This window comes from Diceros bicornis, chromosome 1 (assembly GCF_020826845.1).
Source record: "Diceros bicornis minor isolate mBicDic1 chromosome 1, mDicBic1.mat.cur, whole genome shotgun sequence".
Lineage (NCBI taxonomy): Eukaryota > Metazoa > Chordata > Mammalia > Perissodactyla > Rhinocerotidae > Diceros > Diceros bicornis.
In genome coordinates this window covers 86,014,662-86,034,443 of record NC_080740.1, presented here as the reverse complement: position 1 = coordinate 86,034,443, position 19,782 = coordinate 86,014,662, and the positions used below count along the sequence as shown (strand labels likewise).

At 48.8% G+C, this 19,782-nt stretch overlaps 1 protein-coding gene across 1 annotated transcript in view; it reads left to right on the top strand.

Moving 5' to 3' along the window:
- Nucleotides 1-19,281, top strand: part of STK10 (serine/threonine kinase 10) — a 115,620-nt gene extending 96,339 nt beyond the window's left edge. The window contains exons 13-19 of the mRNA XM_058546000.1: nt 2,682-2,774; nt 5,984-6,113; nt 8,067-8,191; nt 9,394-9,582; nt 10,173-10,298; nt 12,788-12,901; nt 16,682-19,281. Coding sequence (XP_058401983.1) covers nt 2,682-2,774; nt 5,984-6,113; nt 8,067-8,191; nt 9,394-9,582; nt 10,173-10,298; nt 12,788-12,901; nt 16,682-16,822 — 918 coding nt within the window. The 3' untranslated portion in view covers nt 16,823-19,281. The remainder of the gene's footprint in view (nt 1-2,681; nt 2,775-5,983; nt 6,114-8,066; nt 8,192-9,393; nt 9,583-10,172; nt 10,299-12,787; nt 12,902-16,681) is intronic.
- Nucleotides 19,282-19,782: the final 501 nt, after the last annotated feature.

Here is a 19,782-nt window from a genome sequence, read left to right as displayed (position 1 = left end):
TTTTCTCTGAATTTAACCTGTTTGGGTTTCATTGAGCTTCTTGATTGTGTACATTTATGTCTTTCACCAAATTTGGAAAGTTTTGGCCATTATTGGTATGTATTTTCTACACCAGTCTCTTTCTCCTCTCCTTCTGGCATTCCCAAAGACATGAGTATTAGACCTTTTGATATTTTTCTGTAAGTCCCTGAAACTTGCACCTTTTTAATCTTTTTCTCTCTGTTGTTCAGATTGTATAATTTTTATTAGTCTTCAATTTCACTGACTCTTCTGTTGTTTCTATTCTGCCATGAGTCCATCCAGTGCTTTTTGTTTTTAATTTTAGACATTGTATTATTTATTTCTAAATTTTCTAATTTGTTCTCTAATAGTGTGTATTTCTCTGCCGTAAAATTCTATCTTTCCATTAATTTAGAGTATGTTTACCTTTAGCCAGCCCTGGTGGTCTAATGGTTAAGATTCAGTGCTCGCACTGCCACAGCTTGGGTTCATTTCCCAGTCAGTGAACCACACCAGCTTTCTGTCGGTTGTCATACTGTGGCCACTGCGTGTTGCTGTGATGCTGAAAGCTCTGCCACCAGTATTTCAAATACCAGCAGGGTCACCCATGGTGGACAGGTTTCAGTGGAGCTTCCAGACTAAGACAGGCTAGGAAGAAGGACCTGGCCACCCACTTCTGAAAAAGTGGCCATGAAAACCCTATGAATAGCAGCAGAGCATTATCTGATATAGTGCTGGAAGGTGAGAGGATGGCATAAAAAAGAGCAGGCAGGGTTCTGCTCTGCTGTACACAGGGTCACTAGGAGTCAGAATTGACTCCATGGTACTAACAACAAATGTTTACCTTACCACGTGGAGTGTGGGTATAACAGCTGCTTTAAAGTTTTTGTTTGATAATTCCAACCTCTGTGTCATCTAAGAATTGGTATCTGTTGATTATCGCTTGCTTTGAAAATTGGTCATATTTCCTGATTCTTTGTATGTAGAATAATTTTGGATTGTATCATTGACAGTTTGAATGTTATATTCTGTAGACTCCAGGTCCTACTATAATCTTTTGGAGAATGTTGCCTTTTTTGCTTTAGCAGGCAATCCGCCCTGTTAGGTTCAGACCACAAGTGCTGTGCTATCTTCTGTGGGTGGTGGTCCCAATCTGAGTTTTGTTTTCAAAGCCTTTGCTGTACTGCTTTTTCTTGCTCATGCTCAGCTCAGGGGGGAACCTGAGACTTGTGTGGGTTCCTACACTGAATTAGGTATTTCTCTTTCCTGCTGTCTTCTCTCCAGGATTCTTCCCAGTCTCTGCCTTGCACACGCCCCTTTTCCTGGTTCTCTGGCCAGAAACATGAGGTTTTTTACAGAGTTTTAGCCGCCTTTCCACTGCAGGTCTGAACTGGTACAAAGCCAGGAGAGCAAAAGGAAAAGCACTAGGAACCTCATCTCCTGTTGCAGCCCGTTCTATACGTTTTGACTCCCTTTCATAGTCACCTGCTTTGTTTACTTTTCAGAGTCCTCACGTAGTTGCTTTTTGGTTTTATCCAGGGTTTTTCAGTGTAATCAGCAGGAGGAGAGGCCATTTGGCTTACCTCACCGTGCCAAAGTAGAACTCCCCTAGAATGTTCTTTTTTGATCACGGACAGAGTTTTCCCCTCACCAGCTGCTCCTGAGAGCCCTCTACCAGTGAGTGCATGTTTTGGGGTGTTGGGTACCTGTGAGGATGTGGGTTCCTCAGTGCAGTCTGAGGAACTCTAGGTTCCTTAGAGAGAAGTGTCATGCATGTCTTCTCCTCTTCTGTGATAAAAGCCAGAAATCCAGTTCCACTTGGCCTGAGAACACTTGCTGGCCTCTGACCAGGAGGCAGAAGTGTCGCCAGGAATCCTCCTTTCTCATGTCTTGGCATTGCTTCCCTGAGTTGATTCCGTCTCACATCCCTCCAGGGTGGCCCACTGTGGCCTGCCTCCTCCCAGCTCAGCAGCCCCAGAGGACAGAGAGTGGCTTTCACCGATAGTCCCAGAAAACGTCCCAAAGCTCTCACTGGCCCGGCAAGGATCACGTGCTCTTGTCTGAACCCATGCCTGAAGTCAGGGTGTGGAATATGCTGACTGACAGCCTGGATCAAATGCCCAGCTTAGAGCCGGATGGAGGTGGGGGTGTCAGCCCCACCTGAGCCTCAGGGACTGAGGAGGTGGTACCTAAAGCGTGCATTCTCCGTTGGGGTGACATCACCCCCAAGGGGTTAAAAAAAACCTTAGATATTATAATGGTGTAACAGATTGGCAGTGTATCTGTGGCATTAATATTTCATGGGGGTGGGTGATTAGGGAAAAAATGTCGAAAAGGGCATCTGAGTGGACGAAAGGTTGAGAACAAATGGACATAATGAACAAAAGGTTGAGAAATGCTGCCCTAAAGGAAACTGAGGTGCTGTCATCAGAAGAAGGGGGGTGGATACCGAGCACCTGTCAGCTGTGGGGGCGTCTGGACACAGGAGCGGCAGCAGGCAGGGGTAGGCCAGCAGGTGCCGCCTGTGAGAGGGGCTCGCTGGAGAGCAGGCGGGGCTGCTGCCTAGGAAGCTGAGCCTCGTCTTCCGTGTCCCTGGCCCAGGAGTTTGGGGTCGAAGACTTGTTGTTAGGCAGCGTGAGGGGGCATCCTGACCCAGCCGCTCTCTGCTGTCTCTGGTGCAGGTGAAGAATGAGGTGGAGAAGCTCCCCAGGCAGCAGCGGAAGGAGAGCATGAAGCAGAAGATGGAGGAGCACACACAGAAAAAGCAGCTTCTCGTGAGTCCTTGCCCCTCGGTCGGGGAGCATGGGGTGGGGAGTCCCAGGTTTGAGACCCTGAGTGGTGACCAGGCCTCCTCTCTGTCTTTGCCCATGTCCTACCCCTTAAATACCCATCTCTTATTCTGGATGCCTAAATCCAGCCCATCCTTGTTATCATCCCTATTATCACCTCCCCCATGCAGCCTTCCTTGACTGCCCTCACTCCAGCTGGAAGCGAGCTCGCCTGTCTCTGGATAACCCAGCCATTTACATCCACCTGTCCCAAAGCCTTTAGAGCCTCCTGCCTTGTTTTAGAGTTGTTTGTTTGTACGTCGCATCTCCTTGACCAACCCAGTACGTCCGTCTCCCCCTTGGCATCTTTGGAGTCTCAAAGACATCAAACCCATGATCTCCCAGACCTGGACCTGTTCTCGTGTTTAGAGGAGGCACCACCCTCCATCTTGTTGTCAGGCCAGGAACGTTGTCATTCCTGACATCTCCTATCCCACCAATCCTTCATCACCTCCTGAAGCATAGTTTGTTTTTGTAAATTTCCAAACTCTCTCTGGATCTGTTGACTTGTGAACATCTCTGCGATGCCCTAGGGTCATCTTTTGCTTGGACTGCCACAGTAGCCTCCCAGCTAGTCTCTCGCTTCCTCTCTTGCTCCCCTGCAGTTCTTTCTCTCACCTCGGCAGGTGTGATCAATAGAAATTCCAAACCTGGATCCTGTCACCCTCCCTCCACAGCCCTGTGCCTTGAAAACCTTCAGTGGCTTCCCCTTTGTCCATAAGACTAGCCTCCTCAGTGCTGACAAGGCCCTGCAGGTCTGGCCCCTGCCAGCCTCTCCCAGCTATACTCAGTCCCCTCTGCCCCCGCCTCAGCAGCCTCCTCTTCATCCTTGTGGGGCCATGCTCTCATTTCCTCCCACTACGGAGTCTGCACATTCTGCTTCCTCTGCCCCCAAATGCAGAGAAAATTAGAGTCTACATTTACAAATGCTTTGTATATTATCTGGATTACCATTCATGGCTTACCAGAGTAGGTGCTGTTCGTTTTCTCTTTTGCAGAGGAGGAACCTAAGGGTCAGAGAGGTGACATTGCAGAGGTAATAGTGGGGGGCCAAGGCCTCAAACTCAGTCTGATTCCAGACTTCACGTTCTCTCCAGGACACCATCATACTGTCCTACAACCTGTCACTTGACGCTTTGATTAGAAGTAGAATGCAGGTCTGGGGAGCGGGGTAGACAGGCCCTCATCCTCACGGGGGGAGAGCAGACTGGCCCTTAAGGAGGCCAATCTGGCAATTGTATCAAGACCCTCAAAAATGTGCATATCCTTCAGCCTGAGTATTCTACTTCTAGAGACTATTCCTGAGGATTAACCACCACAGAGGTTCACCGACACGTAGCTACCAGAATGTGAAGAGCAGCCCTATCTAAAATAGAGACAATTGGGAAACAACCAATTATATATTGGGTAAATAAGTTAGGATATAGCCATACCATGAAATATTTTCAGCCATTAAAACTCATTTGATAGAACATTATATTATAATATGGAAAGGTCTTTTAAATAATTTTTTTTAATTGTAAAATAGACATAACATAGAATTACCATCTTAACCGTATTTAAGTGTACAGCTGAGTGGCACTAAGTACGTTTACATTATTGTGCAGCCATCACCACCATCCATCTCCAGAACTCTTTTCATCTTGCAAAACTGAAACTCTGTGCCCATTAAACAATAATTCCCTATTCCTCCCTCCCCTCAGCCCCTGGCAACCACCTTTCTACTTTCTGTCTCTATGAAATTGCCCTCATTTAAGTGGAATTATACCGTATTTGTCCTTTTGTGACTGGCTTATTTCACTTAACATAATGTCCTCAAGATTTATTCATGTTGTAGCATGTATAAGAATTTCCTTACTTCTTAAGGCTGAATAATACTCCTTTGTGTATATATACCACATTTTGTTTACCCATTCATCTGTCTATGGATGCTTGAGTTGTTTCCATCCCTTGGCTATTGTGAATAATGCTGTTATGAACATAGGCGTACAGATATGTCTTAAGTCCTTTTAAATACTTTTTGTAAAACAACAACAATAGATGTAGATATATTTGTGTAGCTATACCACAGTAGTTGCTAGCCCTGGGTGATAGGATTAGTGGGGATTTTTTTTTTTTTTTTTTTTTATAATTTTATTTTATTTTTTCCCCCAAAGCCCCAGTAGATAGTTGTCTGTCATAGTTGCACATTCTTCCAGTTGCTGTACGTGGGACGCAGCCCCAGCATGGCCGGAGAAGCGTGTGTCCTGCGCACCCGGGATCCGAACCCAGGCCGCCAGCAGCGGAGCGCGCGCACTCAACCGCCAAGCCACGGGGCCAGCCCGAGATTTTTAGTTTCTTATATGTTCCCTAAAATTTTTTAATTTTAATTTTTTTTACTCTTTATTATGAAAAATTAAAGACACAGGCAGAAATAGGTATAATAGTATAATGAACCCCCATATACCCATCACCCGATCTCAATAATTATTGATTCATGTCTACTCACTTCCTCACCCTACTGTATTATTTTGAATCAAATCCCAGACATCATTTCACCTGAAAATATCTCAGTATGTATCTCTAAAAAAATAACCACAATACCATAAATACACCTAAAAAAGTTAAATATTTAACAATAATTGCTTAATAACATCTGCAGACAGGTCAGTATTCACGTTTCTAATTGTCTCATGAATGTCTTTTTTTTTTTTGAATTCGTTGTTTGGTCAGGGTGCAGATAAAGCCCATGTGTTGCAATTGGTTGATATGTCTCCAGGTCGCTCTTAAATTTCCCCTCCATATATTTTCTTTTTTTGTGTGTGTGAGGAAGATCGGCCCTGAGCTAACATCTGCCAATCCTCCTCTGTTTGCTGAGGAAGACTGGCCCTGGGCTAACATCCATGCCCATCTTCCTCCACTTTATATGGACGCCGCCATAGCATGGCTTGACAAGCAGTGTGTCGGTGCGCGCCCGAGATCTGAACCGGCGAACCCCGGGCCACCGCAGCGGAGCGCGCACACTTAACCCCTTGCGCCACCTAGCCGGCCCCTCCATATATTTTCTTTTCCAAATTTTCTTTACTGATCATGATGACTTTTCTTCTGTGATAAAAATAAATGTTGAAACGCCAAAGCCAGTGCTGGGTAAAGGTCAGTCCTCTTCTCCCCCACAGGACAGGGACTTCCTGGCCAAGCAGAAGGAGGACCTGGAGCTGGCGATGAAGAAGATCACGGCCGACAACAGGCGGGAGATCTGCGACAAGGAGCGCGAGTGCCTCACGAAGAAGCAGGAGCTCCTTCGAGGTGGGTGCCCGGGAACGGGTGGCGCCGTGTTGGCCCAGAATCTCCGAATGGACATCCTAGCCTTGGGCAAGAAAGAACTGCTGGGTCTTCTCCACCCTAAAACCAAACATCCTCCGTGGGGAGACACAGGGAAAACTCCCACTGAAGTCAGGACCAAGGCAAAGATACCAGTTATTACCAACTACTTGACATTATTCCAGATGTCAAGGGAAAAAAAAAAAAAGCCATGTAGAGTGGGTAGAAATTATAAATAAGTGACCTGGGTTAATGGGGTGGTGAGAGTTGGGGACCATGGAGAGCCCCTCACAACAGTCATCACGTGTCGAGCAACTGCTCTGCCAGGCTGGGTGCCAGTCAGTTTTTATACCTTCATCTCATTGAATCCTCACCTTAACCCTGCAAGGCTTCTCATTTTTATAGACGAGGAATCTGAGGCTTGGAGAGTGACTATTCTTTGTCCGAGGTTGCACAGTTCCTGAGTGGTAGAGTGGGCCTTGAACGTGGATCTCCCCTTGAAGCCGAGCTCTTAGCTACCCTGGTGCGGTGGTATCTTGACAGGTTTGCATGCTGGCTAATCCCTCACAGCATGACACCTTCCAGAGACAGCAGTTGGGCCACCACCCAGAGGGAGGAGGGCAGGGGAACTGCTGGGGGAGAAGGGGATCAGAGGGGGGTGGTTTACGTGTTGGATGATGCCGCTCACATGGGGAGTGTCTGGGGTGGAGAGCTCTCAAGGGCAGCGGGGCTTGGGGTCTTTTGTGGCTCTGGGACTTATCCATGGCTAGCAGATGTTGGGTGCAGTTTTGTGAAGTATGCAAAGCAAGCAGGTTCTAGTGGCTAAAAATCTGTCATTTGAGCTACATTTAAAACAATTGGATGAGTGAAAACTCGACTTTGGCGCCTGTGGGCTTTTGAGCTAACGGTCCGGCCTGCTGGGAAGAAATAAACAGCACAGGGCTGATACACCCGCGCTGTCTCTGGCTCACTTACGTACCAGGTGCCGCAGCCGGGCTTGATGCCCAGTGCCGTTAAGCCGTGCAAACCCCTCAGCACTTGGTGTGGACAGCAAAGTGGGGTCCTGGATGTCCCGACATTCTGAATAGAGCCACGGATGTTTCAGGAAAGCCCTCATTTCCTTTTTTTTTGTCCCGTGATGTCCATAAGAAACATCTTACTTGTGGGACGGTGGTTCTGATTTTGGTTTGGAAGCCAGATCACATTCCGATGTACCATGGCCAGACACTGGTTTCCAGAGAACAGGAATGCGGGGAAATAAACGGAACCCTCGTAGTGGGCCGAGCATGGCCTGCTCTGTACCTGGCAGGGCATGAGTTTCTCCATCTGACATCAGCTCCCTGCCTTGTTGCTGAGCACGAAGGTCGATTAATAGACTTCAGTGATAAAATGCCAGATGCTGTAGTCTTGATAATGCATATATGGGACATGCAGGGGACAAGGAGGGTCTCAGCCATTTTTTCAAAAGAGGAAATAATAACAAGAGGCCAATCCTGTTTTCTTCTTGGGGTTTCTACATGAGCCCTTCCCATTTGCCCAGTAGGACAGCAGAGGTGCCGTGTAGATTGCATATAAAAATGTCTCACAAGGACGTGTCCCTCTGTGGTATGTTTGTGACTCTCTGGTAGAGGAGAAAGCTGAGGCCTGGAGAGGATTTGTTACCCATCCGAAGTCCCAGGGATGGAGCTGGGATCCAGCCTAGGTCTCTGGTTTCTCTGGCTCCTGGCTCGGAACACTTCCTGCTGTACCACGCTGCCGGGAGCTCTCATCCCTTAGGTGTTCAGGAAGTTTCTAGATGTTGGCTCAGTCAGCTCAGCCAGCAGAGTCTGATGAGGGGGCACGGTTATCAGCTACAGCGTGAGGAGGCCTGGCACGGGGGAGGAGGGCGCGGCAGGGCTCAGGCCATCAGCACCTCAGGGGGCGGCGTGTCCCCCGCAGACCGGGAGGCGGCCCTGTGGGAGATGGAGGAGCATCACCTGCAGGAGCGGCACCAGCTGGTGAAGCAGCAGCTCAAAGACCAGTACTTCCTCCAGCGGCACGAGCTGGTGCGCAAGCACGAGAAGGTGAGGCTCCCGGCTGGGCGGGCCGTGGGGCTGCTCCCGGGGACCTGGGAGACAGTGTGGGGCGCCGCTGGCACCATGTGTGTTTCTGAGAGGAGCCAGGCTGCCCGTGGGGAGGCCCCAAGGGGTTCTCAGGGGGATATACTGCCTTGGACGAGGGGCCAGGAGTGGGGGAAACCATCTAGGGAAGCAGATGGCCCGAGCGGCTCTCTCACTGACTCCTGACGTGTGTCTCGCTCACTTCTCTTTTCCCTCTTAATTTTTTTGTCCATTTTCTTTCCATTTTCTCTTTATTTCTCTTTTTCCTATGCATTCCCTCAGAATACTTTTATTTATTTTTTTAATAATTTTATTTATTTATTTTCCCCCCCAAAGCCCCCAGTAGATAGTTGTGTGTCATAGCTGCACATCCCTCTAGTTGCTGTATGTGGGACGTGGCCTCAGCATGGCGGGAGAAGCAGTGCGTCGGTGCACGCCGGGGATCCGAACCTGGGCCGCCAGCAGCGGAGGGCGCGCACTTAACTGCTAAACCACTGGCCGGCCCTCAGAATACTTTTAGATCTCAACTTAACCACCACCCTGCCAGGAAGCCTTCCCTGACCTCCCCAGGCGAGGGCCCCTGCTCTGTGTGGCCACAGCCCCCTCTGTTTCTGTGTAATTGCCTTGGTTCAGTCCCCTTAGTGGGGACGGAGACAGGTAAACCGAGGTCTGGATGCACAGCTGGTGTGGGTAATTACAATCCTCATCTAAGCGCAAGGATGGAAGTCAGCACAGGGCTGTGGTGGCTCTGAATGAGGGGGAGGAGCCTTCTCAGGGGAGGCTTCTTGGAGGAGTTGATGCCTGTGCCGAGTTTTGAAATACAAATAGGTGTTAGGTGAAGGAAAAAATTCAAATTTATTAAGACTTTTTAAAATATGAGTTGACATCTGTCGTCAATAATGATGTACATTGTGCTTTGAGATATCAGCTTGTGATGGCATGCCGCCATTGAGTAGATGAGAAGGCATTTAGAAGGTAAGAATCCAAAACTTATTAACAGTAACTTTTCAAGTGAGGACAAAAACTGTTAACAGTAGAAGTAAAATGATACCAGCCTTGCTCTGCTGAGCATTCTGGGCCCCGAGTTGCGTGTGGGAGCCTCTGGCCGCCGAGCACACCCCCGGGCCCGGAGCGCAGCTGACCGCGGCCCTCTGGCTGTCCCTCAGGAGCGGGAGCAGATGCAGCGCTACAACCAGCGCATGGTGGAGCAGCTGAAGGTGCGGCAGCAGCAGGAGAAGGCGCGGCTGCCCAAGATTCAGAGGAGCGAGGGCAAGACGCGCATGGCCATGTACAAGAAGAGCCTCCACATCAACGGCGCCGGCAGCCCCGCTGAGCAGCGCGAGAAGATCAAGCAGGTGCGGGGTCTGTGGCTGTACTGGAGGGGTCTGAATCTTCTACGGTTGGGGGAATATAAAATTTGAGACGCAGCACGGGGTCTTAGAAGGAGGCGTGCCGATCACAAGTCACAGCCCGGAACCTCCTAAGCCTCACAGTGGCTCCCCCTGGTGGACAGAGGAGGAAGCTCGGCGTTACTTTCTCGCACCGTTCCCTTTCACGCTCCGCTGCCTCTATCCCGCAGCTTCCTCTCCTGGTAAACCCCTTCCTCTCATCCACCAGGACCCCACTTGCATGTCACCTGTGTGGCTTGGGAACATGGAGTTGGTGGCCCTGGGCTCCTGTGACTCCTGCGTGGTACACATGCTGCCCTAGCACATGTTACAGCACTGTGTCGTGTCCCCATCAGCCTGGGGTCTCCTCCACGGCAGTGGCTGGGTCTCAGCTCAGGGGGAGGACTTAAAACAGGAGGGTACAGCCTGACTGGTGCGGGGCACTGGGGCTGTGCACAAACCAGTCCCTCTGGCGGGACCTCCCTGGGACAGGGCTAAGGTAGGGCCGCCAGCCAGGCCTGTGGCCCCCTGAGATACCCACCCTCTCTCTGTTGCAGTTCGCCCAGCAGGAGGAGAAGAGGCAGAAGTCGGAGCGGCTGCAGCAGCAACAGAAACATGAGAACCAGATGCGGGACATGCTGGCACAGTGCGAGAGCAACATGAGTGAGCTGCAGCAGCTGCAGGTACTGCCCTCTGCCTGCCCTCCCGGATTGCCTCACTGTACCCCAAGGCAGTCAGCTCGGGGTCCAGAGGCTCTACAAACAGACATGCCCCGGGTGGACTGGTTTCAGTCCTGCCATGCTACATAATGTTGGCTAAGTCCCGTCACCCTCCCAAGCCACAGTTCCCACAGCCGTAAAATGGCCACGGGGTGGGGGTGATAATTCCTATTTTGCAGGACTAGGGTGAGGCTTTGAAAATGAGATGCCCACTGCTAGGGCCTGTCAGTGGCACGCTGCTGGATTTCTCGGTCATTACTGTGTCTTGGGAAAAGGTGTTCCAGTTACCCTAATACCAAAACCAGACACAGACATTATGAGAAAGGAAAACTGCAGACCAGTACCTCTCATGAACAAAGATGCATAAATCCTCAACAAAATATTGGCAAGTCAGATCCAACAATGTATAAAAAGAATTATACACCATGACCAACTGGGATTTATCCCAGGCTGGTTCAACATTCGAAAATCAAGTGATGTCATCCGTGACCTAAAGAAGAAAAATCACATGATCATATCAGTAGATGCAGAAAAAGCATCTGACAGAAGCCAACACCCATTGAGGATAAACACTCTCAGTAAACTAGGAACAGAGGGGAACTTCCTCAACTGGATAAAGAACCTCTACAACACTTACAGCTGTCATCATCCTTCATGGTGGGAAGCTCAGAGCTTTCCCACCAACATCAGGAGAAGGTGTCCTGGTGCTGCCGAGCCCCTTGGGGACCCCTTTCCCTGACCTCTTGAAGTTTCCTGGCTCCTGAGTTTGCCCCACCCTGAGGCTCCCCACTCCAGAAACTGGTACTTGGAGCCCCCTTGTGGTGGGGCGAGGCATTGTCATAGTGAGGGATGGGCCGACTCAAACCTCTGTGACCTCAGGAAATTGCTCAGGCTCTTGGATCCATCTGGCAATTTCTGGAGCAGCATGGAGGAAATTTAGTCATTGCAGCCTGCCAGGTAGGGGCTCTGCTCTTTGCAGCTGTGTGAATTTTAGCCAAGCCACTCACGTCCTGCATGTGTTTTCCCATCCCTGCCTCGTGGGGTTGCTGTGCGGATTAACTGAGAGAACCCACACAGAGAGTGCTGGGAGCCCCACTCCTGGCAGGTCACAGGTACTTGGTGCTGCCACGAGTATTATTCCTAACGAAACCAATTGCTAAACTCCCAGAACCCTTGAGCTTGAAACCCAAAATAAAAATCCCCCGAGGGGTTCCTCTCTTCTAACCCAGTAGGGTGAGGTATCTGGATAAAGGCACTTTGCCCCTGCTTTATAAGCTCCTTATAAACCACAAGATTGATTCCCTGTGAGGAATCTACAGGGACTTGTCACTTCTGCCTGTGAGAGATTCAAGGTAAATTCTGTGAGGTAGGTAACTTACCTCAGAGAGAGAACAGTGAGGCTGGCAGAGCCTCAGCCAGGTCCACGGCCCTTATCTCTTGCCACAAATCTCTCCGAGGAAATGATATGTGAGGCAGAAAATTATATATATACTTTACATAAATATAAATATTTATACGTACAGATTATCTTAGCTCGGGCCGCCATAACAAAATACCACAGACTGGGTGGCTTCAACAACAGAAGTTTATTTTCTCACAGTTCTGGAGTCTGGAAGTCCAAGATCAGCCTGCCAGCGTGGTTGGGTTCTGGCAGAGAGAGAGAGAAAGCTCTCTGGTCTCTCTTTTTATAAGGACACTAATCCCATCATGAGGCCTCACCTCCAAATACCATCAAATTGGGGATTTAGGGCTTCAACATACCAATTTTGGGGAGACACAGTTCAGTCCATAGCACAGCTGTTTAACACAGTGCTATTTATAACAGTGAAAGTTAAGAGCAACCTACATGGCCAAAAACAGGGGAATGTTTAAGTAAATTTGATGAATCCATACTGTGGGATATTCTCTAGGCATTACAAGTGATGACTGTGAAAAATGTTAATTCTTTGTAGAAATGTTTACATTATCATGTTAAGTGAGAAGGGAAGCATGTTTCAGAACTGTATATACAGATGAGCTAAACAACATATAGGTTAGAACCCGACAGGAAGTATATCCAAATTTTTATAGTGGTTGCCTCATTGTGGTGGGAGGATTAGGGTACACATTATATTTATTTATTGTTAATAGTTTTATTGTTTTCTTAAAATGACATATATGTTCATGTTAAAAAGTTCAAACAATGCAAAAAGCACAAAGAAGAAAGTTGCAGAATTACTACAGATCCCCTATACAATAAGAACTATTAATATTCTGGAATATTCCTCCAGACACCCCTCAGTGCATATGTATTTACATGTATAGAGTTTTATATAAATGGGTTTATAATCAAGGAGAAGAAATAATAAATAAGTGATGCTGATGCCCTCATGGCTACAGCACGAGGTATGTCTCAGCCCTCTGCACCTCAGCCTTCTGAGTTTCTTACCTGTTCTGCCTGGAATTTGTTCCAGAATGAAAAGTGTCACCTCTTGGTAGAGCATGAAACCCAGAAGCTGAAGGCCCTGGATGAGAGCCATAACCAGAACCTGAAGGAATGGCGGGACAAGCTTCGGCCACGCAAAAAGGTAAGCATGTCTGGTCTGGTGGGCTCTGCTCCATGTTGTATCACAGGTGTCTGCCTAGAATGTGGACATAGATATGGACAGAGGTTTATTTTAAGGAATTGGCTCACATGATTGGGGGTCTGGTAAGTCTGAAATCTGCAGGGCAGGTTGCAAAGTGGAGATCCAGGGAAGAGCTGATATTGCAGTCTTGAGTCTCAGGGCAGTCTGGAGGCAGAATTCCTTCTTCCTTAGGGGGACTTCAGTCTTTTCTCTTAAGGCCTTCAACTAATTGGATGAGGCCCACCCACATTATGGAGGGTAATCTGCTTTACTCAAAGTCTACTGAGTTAAATGTTAATCACATCTAAAAAATTTCTTCACAATGACATCTCAGCTGCCATTTGACCAAACAGCTGGGTACCATGGCCTTCCAGGCTGACACATAAAATTAAGCATTACAGGGCCTCAGTGTGGTTATTTGTGAAGTGCAGATATGGATGTTGTATAGTGTTATGCAAAAGTCACCAGCCCATAGTACAGGCCAAGGACGTACTCATTTCCTTCCACCGTCCTACACTCTCCAAGGAGAGAGCTGCCCTAATTACCCTTGATCATGTGTCCTGAAGCCCCACGGTTTGTTCTGCCATCATCCGTCAGCTCTGCTTGCTGTAACTGTGGTCTGGAGATGAGGCAGCTGCCCACCTCAACTGTGTAATGGCCTTGGAAGTCCTTGAATTGAGGCTTCCCTCCCTGTGCTAATGGAGCTGTCTGGCCGGAAGCTGGCCAGGGTCTCAGACCTTCCTGTTAGCAGGCCCGTGTTCACCAGTTTCTGTAACCACGGCCTGCCAGGACTTTTGATACTTGACACTCAAATCAATAATGCTCCTGCTGACACAGGTTGACTCTGGCATCAGGAAATAAATGCCCACCTGTTCTCTTACTTGGGGGTTCTATACCCTTGGCACATCCTGAGAGAGGTGGAAAATGAACGATCACATTGCCTCTGGCAACTGCCTCATATCCCAGATTGCTCCACGGAGGCGCCTGGGCCTCGGAGAGGTACCACGAGCGTATGTCTGGAGAGCTAACATTGATTTTGCCTGTGGGGGCTGCCCCTTTGTAGACTGTTCTATCATTAGCTAGCTGGGCTGCTGCTGGAACACTGGCCCAGAGGTGATGATTTTCATTCTGGAATAAATGTTCTTTTACACTTCTGCATTGCAGTCAGCAGCCTTGAGCTGCTGCCCATATATGGGGGCAGGGTAGGTGATTATATATTATGGAATATTTTTAGAAAAATTCAGATTTATTTCTTTCAAGTAAGTACAGAATATCTGGTAGGGTCAATAAAGCGTTGCTTGGGTTATAGTTAACACAGAATGTGGCCTCAGACAAGTCAAGTCTTCCCGCCTAAACCTTGCTTTTGGGGCTATAAAATATAGATAACATTTCTTCCCTTAAAGAGGTGTTAGTAAACTATTGCCCCTGGGCCAAATCTGGCCCACCACCTGTATTTGTAAATAAAGTTTTATTGGAACACATCATGCTCGTTCATTTACATATTGCCTATGGCTGATTTTACACTACAATGGCAGTTGAGTAGTTGCAAAAGAGACCTTATAGCCTGCAAAGCTGAAAATATTTACCATCTGGCCCTTTGCAAAAAAAAGACTGCCAACTCCTGCCTTAGGTTACAGAGAGGAGTATATGTGGTAGGTAGAATAGACTAGTGCCTAAGAGCACAGCCTTTGCAGTAAGACAGTGGGATAAAGTCCCAGCTCCCCTGTTACTAGCAGTGAGACCCTGGGCAAGTAATTAGACCTCTGTGCTCAAAAAGTGGTAGCTATTATAATTAAATTGGTATTCCTATAGTAGAGGTCACAAACTGATGGACCATGGGCTAAAATTGGCTTACAAACATTAGATTTGGCTAACATATAGCAATTTAAGTTTTTTTTTAAGTTGTCAACCTTTAAGTATAAGGAAATTTTACATAAAAATCTGGATTTCCAGTTTCTTTCGAAAACCCAGGAGCTCTGGCAACACTGGGCCGTTCATACCACATGACAGCCATCAGCTGGAGCTGAGAAGAAACCACTCTCTTCAGCCATAGCATGTGCTCTTCACCTCACCACAGTCCCCACCACTCCCTATTGTATCACATCCAGCTCTCTTCACTCATTTAATTCACCTGGCTGGCTCCCATAGGCACTGGATTTTGTAATCTCTGTTGCAAGAACTTAAACAATACTACTTATATCTTGCTTATATATAATGTTTGCATGCCACAAACACTTTACTATTAATACATTCAGCAAAGGAGAACTTGAGCTAAGAATCTGTGTGAATTACACAGAAATTTCAAATTAATCAAGTCCAAGATGAGGCATGACTTCAAATACCTTACCTTCCCTCACATGGATGTCCTATAACAACAGGTTGGAAAAATTGACATTGTGATTCAATGTCCTTTCCCCGTCTTTTCTTAGAGGTAGAGAGAACTCTCTAGAATTTAGTACTATTGAGGGAACAGGAGCTTAAGGGGGGATCTGATAATGAAGTTATTTGTTAAGTGAGACTATTTCAGGCCATCCAAAGAATAGTCTTAAAAAGAGAGACATCATAGAAGGCTGATCAAATCCTGTGCAAGTAGATACTTCTGTAGTGAAAGTAAGGATACTGGCTGGTGGTCAAACACCTCGTAATAATGAAGCCACGTATACCGAGCAACCCGTGTGTGCCCGGCTTTGCAGATCAGAGCCTGAACTCTGAAGTTAGACCGAGGTTCCCATCTTGGCTGTGCCCCCAGCTAGCTGAGCGACCTTGGGCAAGTGACCTGAGCTCTCTGAGCCTCAGTTTCTCCATCTATAAGATGGGGATAACAATGATATCTACCTCATAGGGTGACGGTTAACTTCAGGTTGTAAGATGTACTGCACTTAGCACAGTGCCCGCTGTGGGAAGTCCTCAGGAATCCTGAGCCGTTGTTTTGATTTCATCCCCAACAGCCCCGCTAGGCAGGTGGGGATACTGCCATTGTACACGTGAGAAACACGAGAGGAAAGGTAACGGGCAGAGGCCACGCAGCTGGTAATAATAAAGCTGCATCCTGTCTGACGGTGAAGCTCATGTTCTCTCCAGAACTCTGCTCTTTCTTAAATGAATGCTTATTATTGGAGAACCCTCAGGAAATTTTTCTGGTAGAATCCAATTTATCGAGACAAACTTGGGTGTGTCCAAGGGAAGCTCCTGCAGTGCTGTCAGCCAGACGCTGCCCAGAGCCCCCCGATGTGCTCTTACAACACAGAACTCCTGTCCTGCCACAGATTTTCAGAAGCAGAATCTCAGGGGCTGGCGTGAAGGCACAAGTATTTTGAAAAAAACTCCCTGGGTGATTTCTGCAGGACAGTGCCCTCATTCGGAACAACTATGTAACCCGGACATCTCTGCTCCCCCTGCTGTTAAATCTCTCTCCATTTCCTACCTTGGGTTTTTCTCCATTCATTTGGCTGTTTTCCTGCCAGCAGATTTGCGCCTGCTTTCCCCTCTACCCCATCTAGATTGGCGTTTGTCCAAACCATAGCCCTTGGCCCACAGGAAATTCCTGTATGGCTGTGGCAGGAGGCAGGAGGAGGTGGTACTTCCTTCCAGGTGATGGGCTCTGGGAAAGGAAAGAGGGAAGACCAAGTTACCCGAGCACTAAGGCCCGGGAGGGAAATTTCCAGAGAAGGCCACTTGAGTGGTTGGGAGACTTGTGTCCCATGGGATCTGACGAGCTCCATTGCCCTCTCTCTCTCCTAGGCTCTGGAAGAAGATCTGAACCAGAAAAAGCGGGAGCAGGAGATGTTCTTCAAAATGAATGAGGAGTCAGAGTGCCTGAACCCCGCTACCCCAAACAAGGCCACCAAGTTCTTCCCCTACAGCTCTGCGGATGCCTCTTAACAGCCACCTGGGGCTGTGGCTGGCGGGCTGGCAGGCCTCCGGGGCCCTCCCATTCTCTGTGAACAAGTAACTCAGGACCCCCTTCCCTCTTGCTCCCGTGCCAGCTCGAATCCAGCCCCCAGCCTAGTGCCGCCCCAGCTGCGCCCCACAGACCCACTCTGGTGTTCCTGACTTCTCGCTCACTCACGCGGGTGAGGTTTATTATGTCGCCTGACCCTAATGTTTGTTCTCTTTGAGCCCCGGATCCCTTCAAGCTGTCAGAGATTTGGGCTGTTGGTGGGGTCAGTGTCCAGGAGGAATGGGCGTTCTGTGGCCTCAAGGCCCCTCCTGTTTGCCAGTACACCAGTTTTGCTGTCTGTGGGCACAAAGCACTGCCACTGAAATCACCACGGGCTGGTCCATATTGTAATTCTGGTGGCTTTTAAGCCCTTCCCTGCAGTGCCAGACAAGAATCACGGCTCCAAACAGCCATTTTGTTCTCAGTGGAGCCTGGCTGCAGCTAGCTGCTCAGGGGTGCTCTCATTCCCCCAGTACCTCAGTTTGCCTTCCTCTTGAGACAAGGCTGGGTCTATGACGGTGGGATGAGGGAGAGTCTAAACCCTTCATCCTGCTGGTCTCGGGGCTTTCGTGCCATCTCCTGTCCCCCGTTTCTGCACACACACACACACACGCACGGCTTGGCTCCTGGTGTCCCCTTTTTCTGCACACACACACACGCACACATGGCCCAGCCCCCAGTGTCCCCCTTTTCTGCACACACGCACATTCACAGCCTGGCCCCTAGCGCTACCCAAGCTTGCCTCTGCCGTGGGCCTCTTGTGCCAGGTGGGTTGGAGCACGGTTACTGCCTGAGCCTGCGCCCCTGAGCATAGTAGGTGGAGCCACTGGTATGGGGTGTGCTGGATGTTGGCACCAGAGGCACAGGGTGGCACAGGCTGAAGTGCCGGTCCACAGTTCCTTTTGGCCCCCACATGGGATCCTGTGTTCAGGGATAAATTCCTCATCACACAAGACCTTCACTACCCAGTCTGCTCCCGTCTCACCCTTGCCCATCCTGTCTGCAGGTGATATGGGAAGGCTGTTGCCCTCTGCCCCTCCTAGTTCAGGGGTCTGTCCTTACACTTCAGACAGAGGCTGGCAGTCACTGGACTTCTGTTCAGGAAGAAAAAGCATCAGGGGGAAACGTAATGCTTTCTTCCCCCAGGAACATGGCAGAAGCAAAGCTTCTCTGTCTCATGGAATCCTGGGCCTTTGGGTTACTCATTGGCCTCCCACAGATTCCGAGCCCCACAGGCTGCAGGGTGTAGATAACCCATAAAGCAAATGCTCAGACCGGCCTTTGGTTTATTTACAAAGAAAACTTCTTTTCACTTTGATTTCTAACTTGAAACAAATATAAATGAATGGCTTCTTCAGGAAGATACCTACTTTAAAAAAATATAACAGCCAAGGGAAGATGATTTCAAGGAATCACATGGGCATATGGAGTCTGGGTGCCATTTTGCTGGTGATAGAGTGGCTGACACACCCCAGAGGACATTCTCCTTCATTCCTACAGGTTAAGGTCCAATGCTTTGTCTTTCTGAAGCAATTCCCTGGAAGTTTTCTTTGCACTTGTCGTAACTGGATCTTGGAAGGGAGGGAGGCCATTTGACCGGAGAAGGGCCTTGGGGTTCCCAAGTCTCACATATGCAGTAAAGATGCTCTGAGGGCCATGGGAAGGCAGTGGTCCTCTTAGGTTAGTGAGCATTCAGCTTGCCTGCTTCAGTGTTTGACCCAATGGGACAGTTTTCAGGTTTCACACAAAGGAGACAAGTGAAACAACTGTCCCTTTGATTCTCTTTGGGGCACGTGCTGGGAGAACGTGGGCTAGCAGCAGTGTAGCTACGGAACACAGAGCCAGCTCCGCCCGGCGAGGCCAGCAGCGGCACATTGTCAGGCAGGGCTCATTTGGGCTTTGTTGGCAGTGTTGCCATCTGCAGCCGGGGTGTGAGAAGGAGTATTCGCTGAAATGCCAGTCCCGTGGTTCAGGTGCAAGTCTTGAATCGTTCCCTTATTGGGCTTGTCATTCACATTGGAATCTCGCTCAAGGAGGTGCTGCATCCCTGCTCACTGCTGCCTGAGCCCCACTAGCTCCCCCGTCCTTTCTGGGTGGGGGTGGTCGGGTCTCCCAGTGTCATGGTTGAGCCAACGTGCAATGCCCATCGCTGAGCAGGCCCATGCGGTATTCCTCGTGTCCTGGGCTAGTGTTTTCTCTGTAAGGGACAGACGGAACTGTTTCTCCTTTTCAGTCGATTTTTGGCAGAGTAAATATAACTAACTTATATTCTCCCTTTATGAAGGATAGAAGTTATTTTTATGTAGTTTCCAAACTTTATACGAAACGTTTGTAAAATGTTCTCTGCAAAGTTAACTGCAAGAATGTAAATATGCTTTTAATAAAACAACAAGGTGAGAAACTCTGTTTGCATTTGGGGTTGTTCTCTTAGATTGGGGTGTTGGAAGCAGGGCAGACTTATCCACATTTGTGGGTCAAGAAAGGGTTTACTGGGCCGGCCCCATGGCTTAGTGGTTGAGTGCACACGCTCCGCTACTGGCGGCCCGGGTTCGGATCCCGGGCGCGCACCGATGCACCGCTTGTCCCGAGGGCCATGCTGAGGCCACGTCTCACATACAGCAACTAGAAGGACGTGCAACTGTGACGTACAACTATCTACTGGGGCTTTGGGGATAACAAAGGAGGAGGATGGGCGATAGATGTTAGCTCAGAGCCAGTCTTCCTCAGCAAAAAAAACAGGAGGATTAGCATGGACGTTAGCTCAGGGCTGATCTTCCTCACACACACAAAAAAGGGTTTACTATCTTCTGAGTACACTGGTGCCTCCCAGATTGTCCAGCAGGTCAGACTGGGGTTTCTGTTCTGAAGGAGGTTAAGCTTGGGTGTGTGTGTGTGTGTTCCC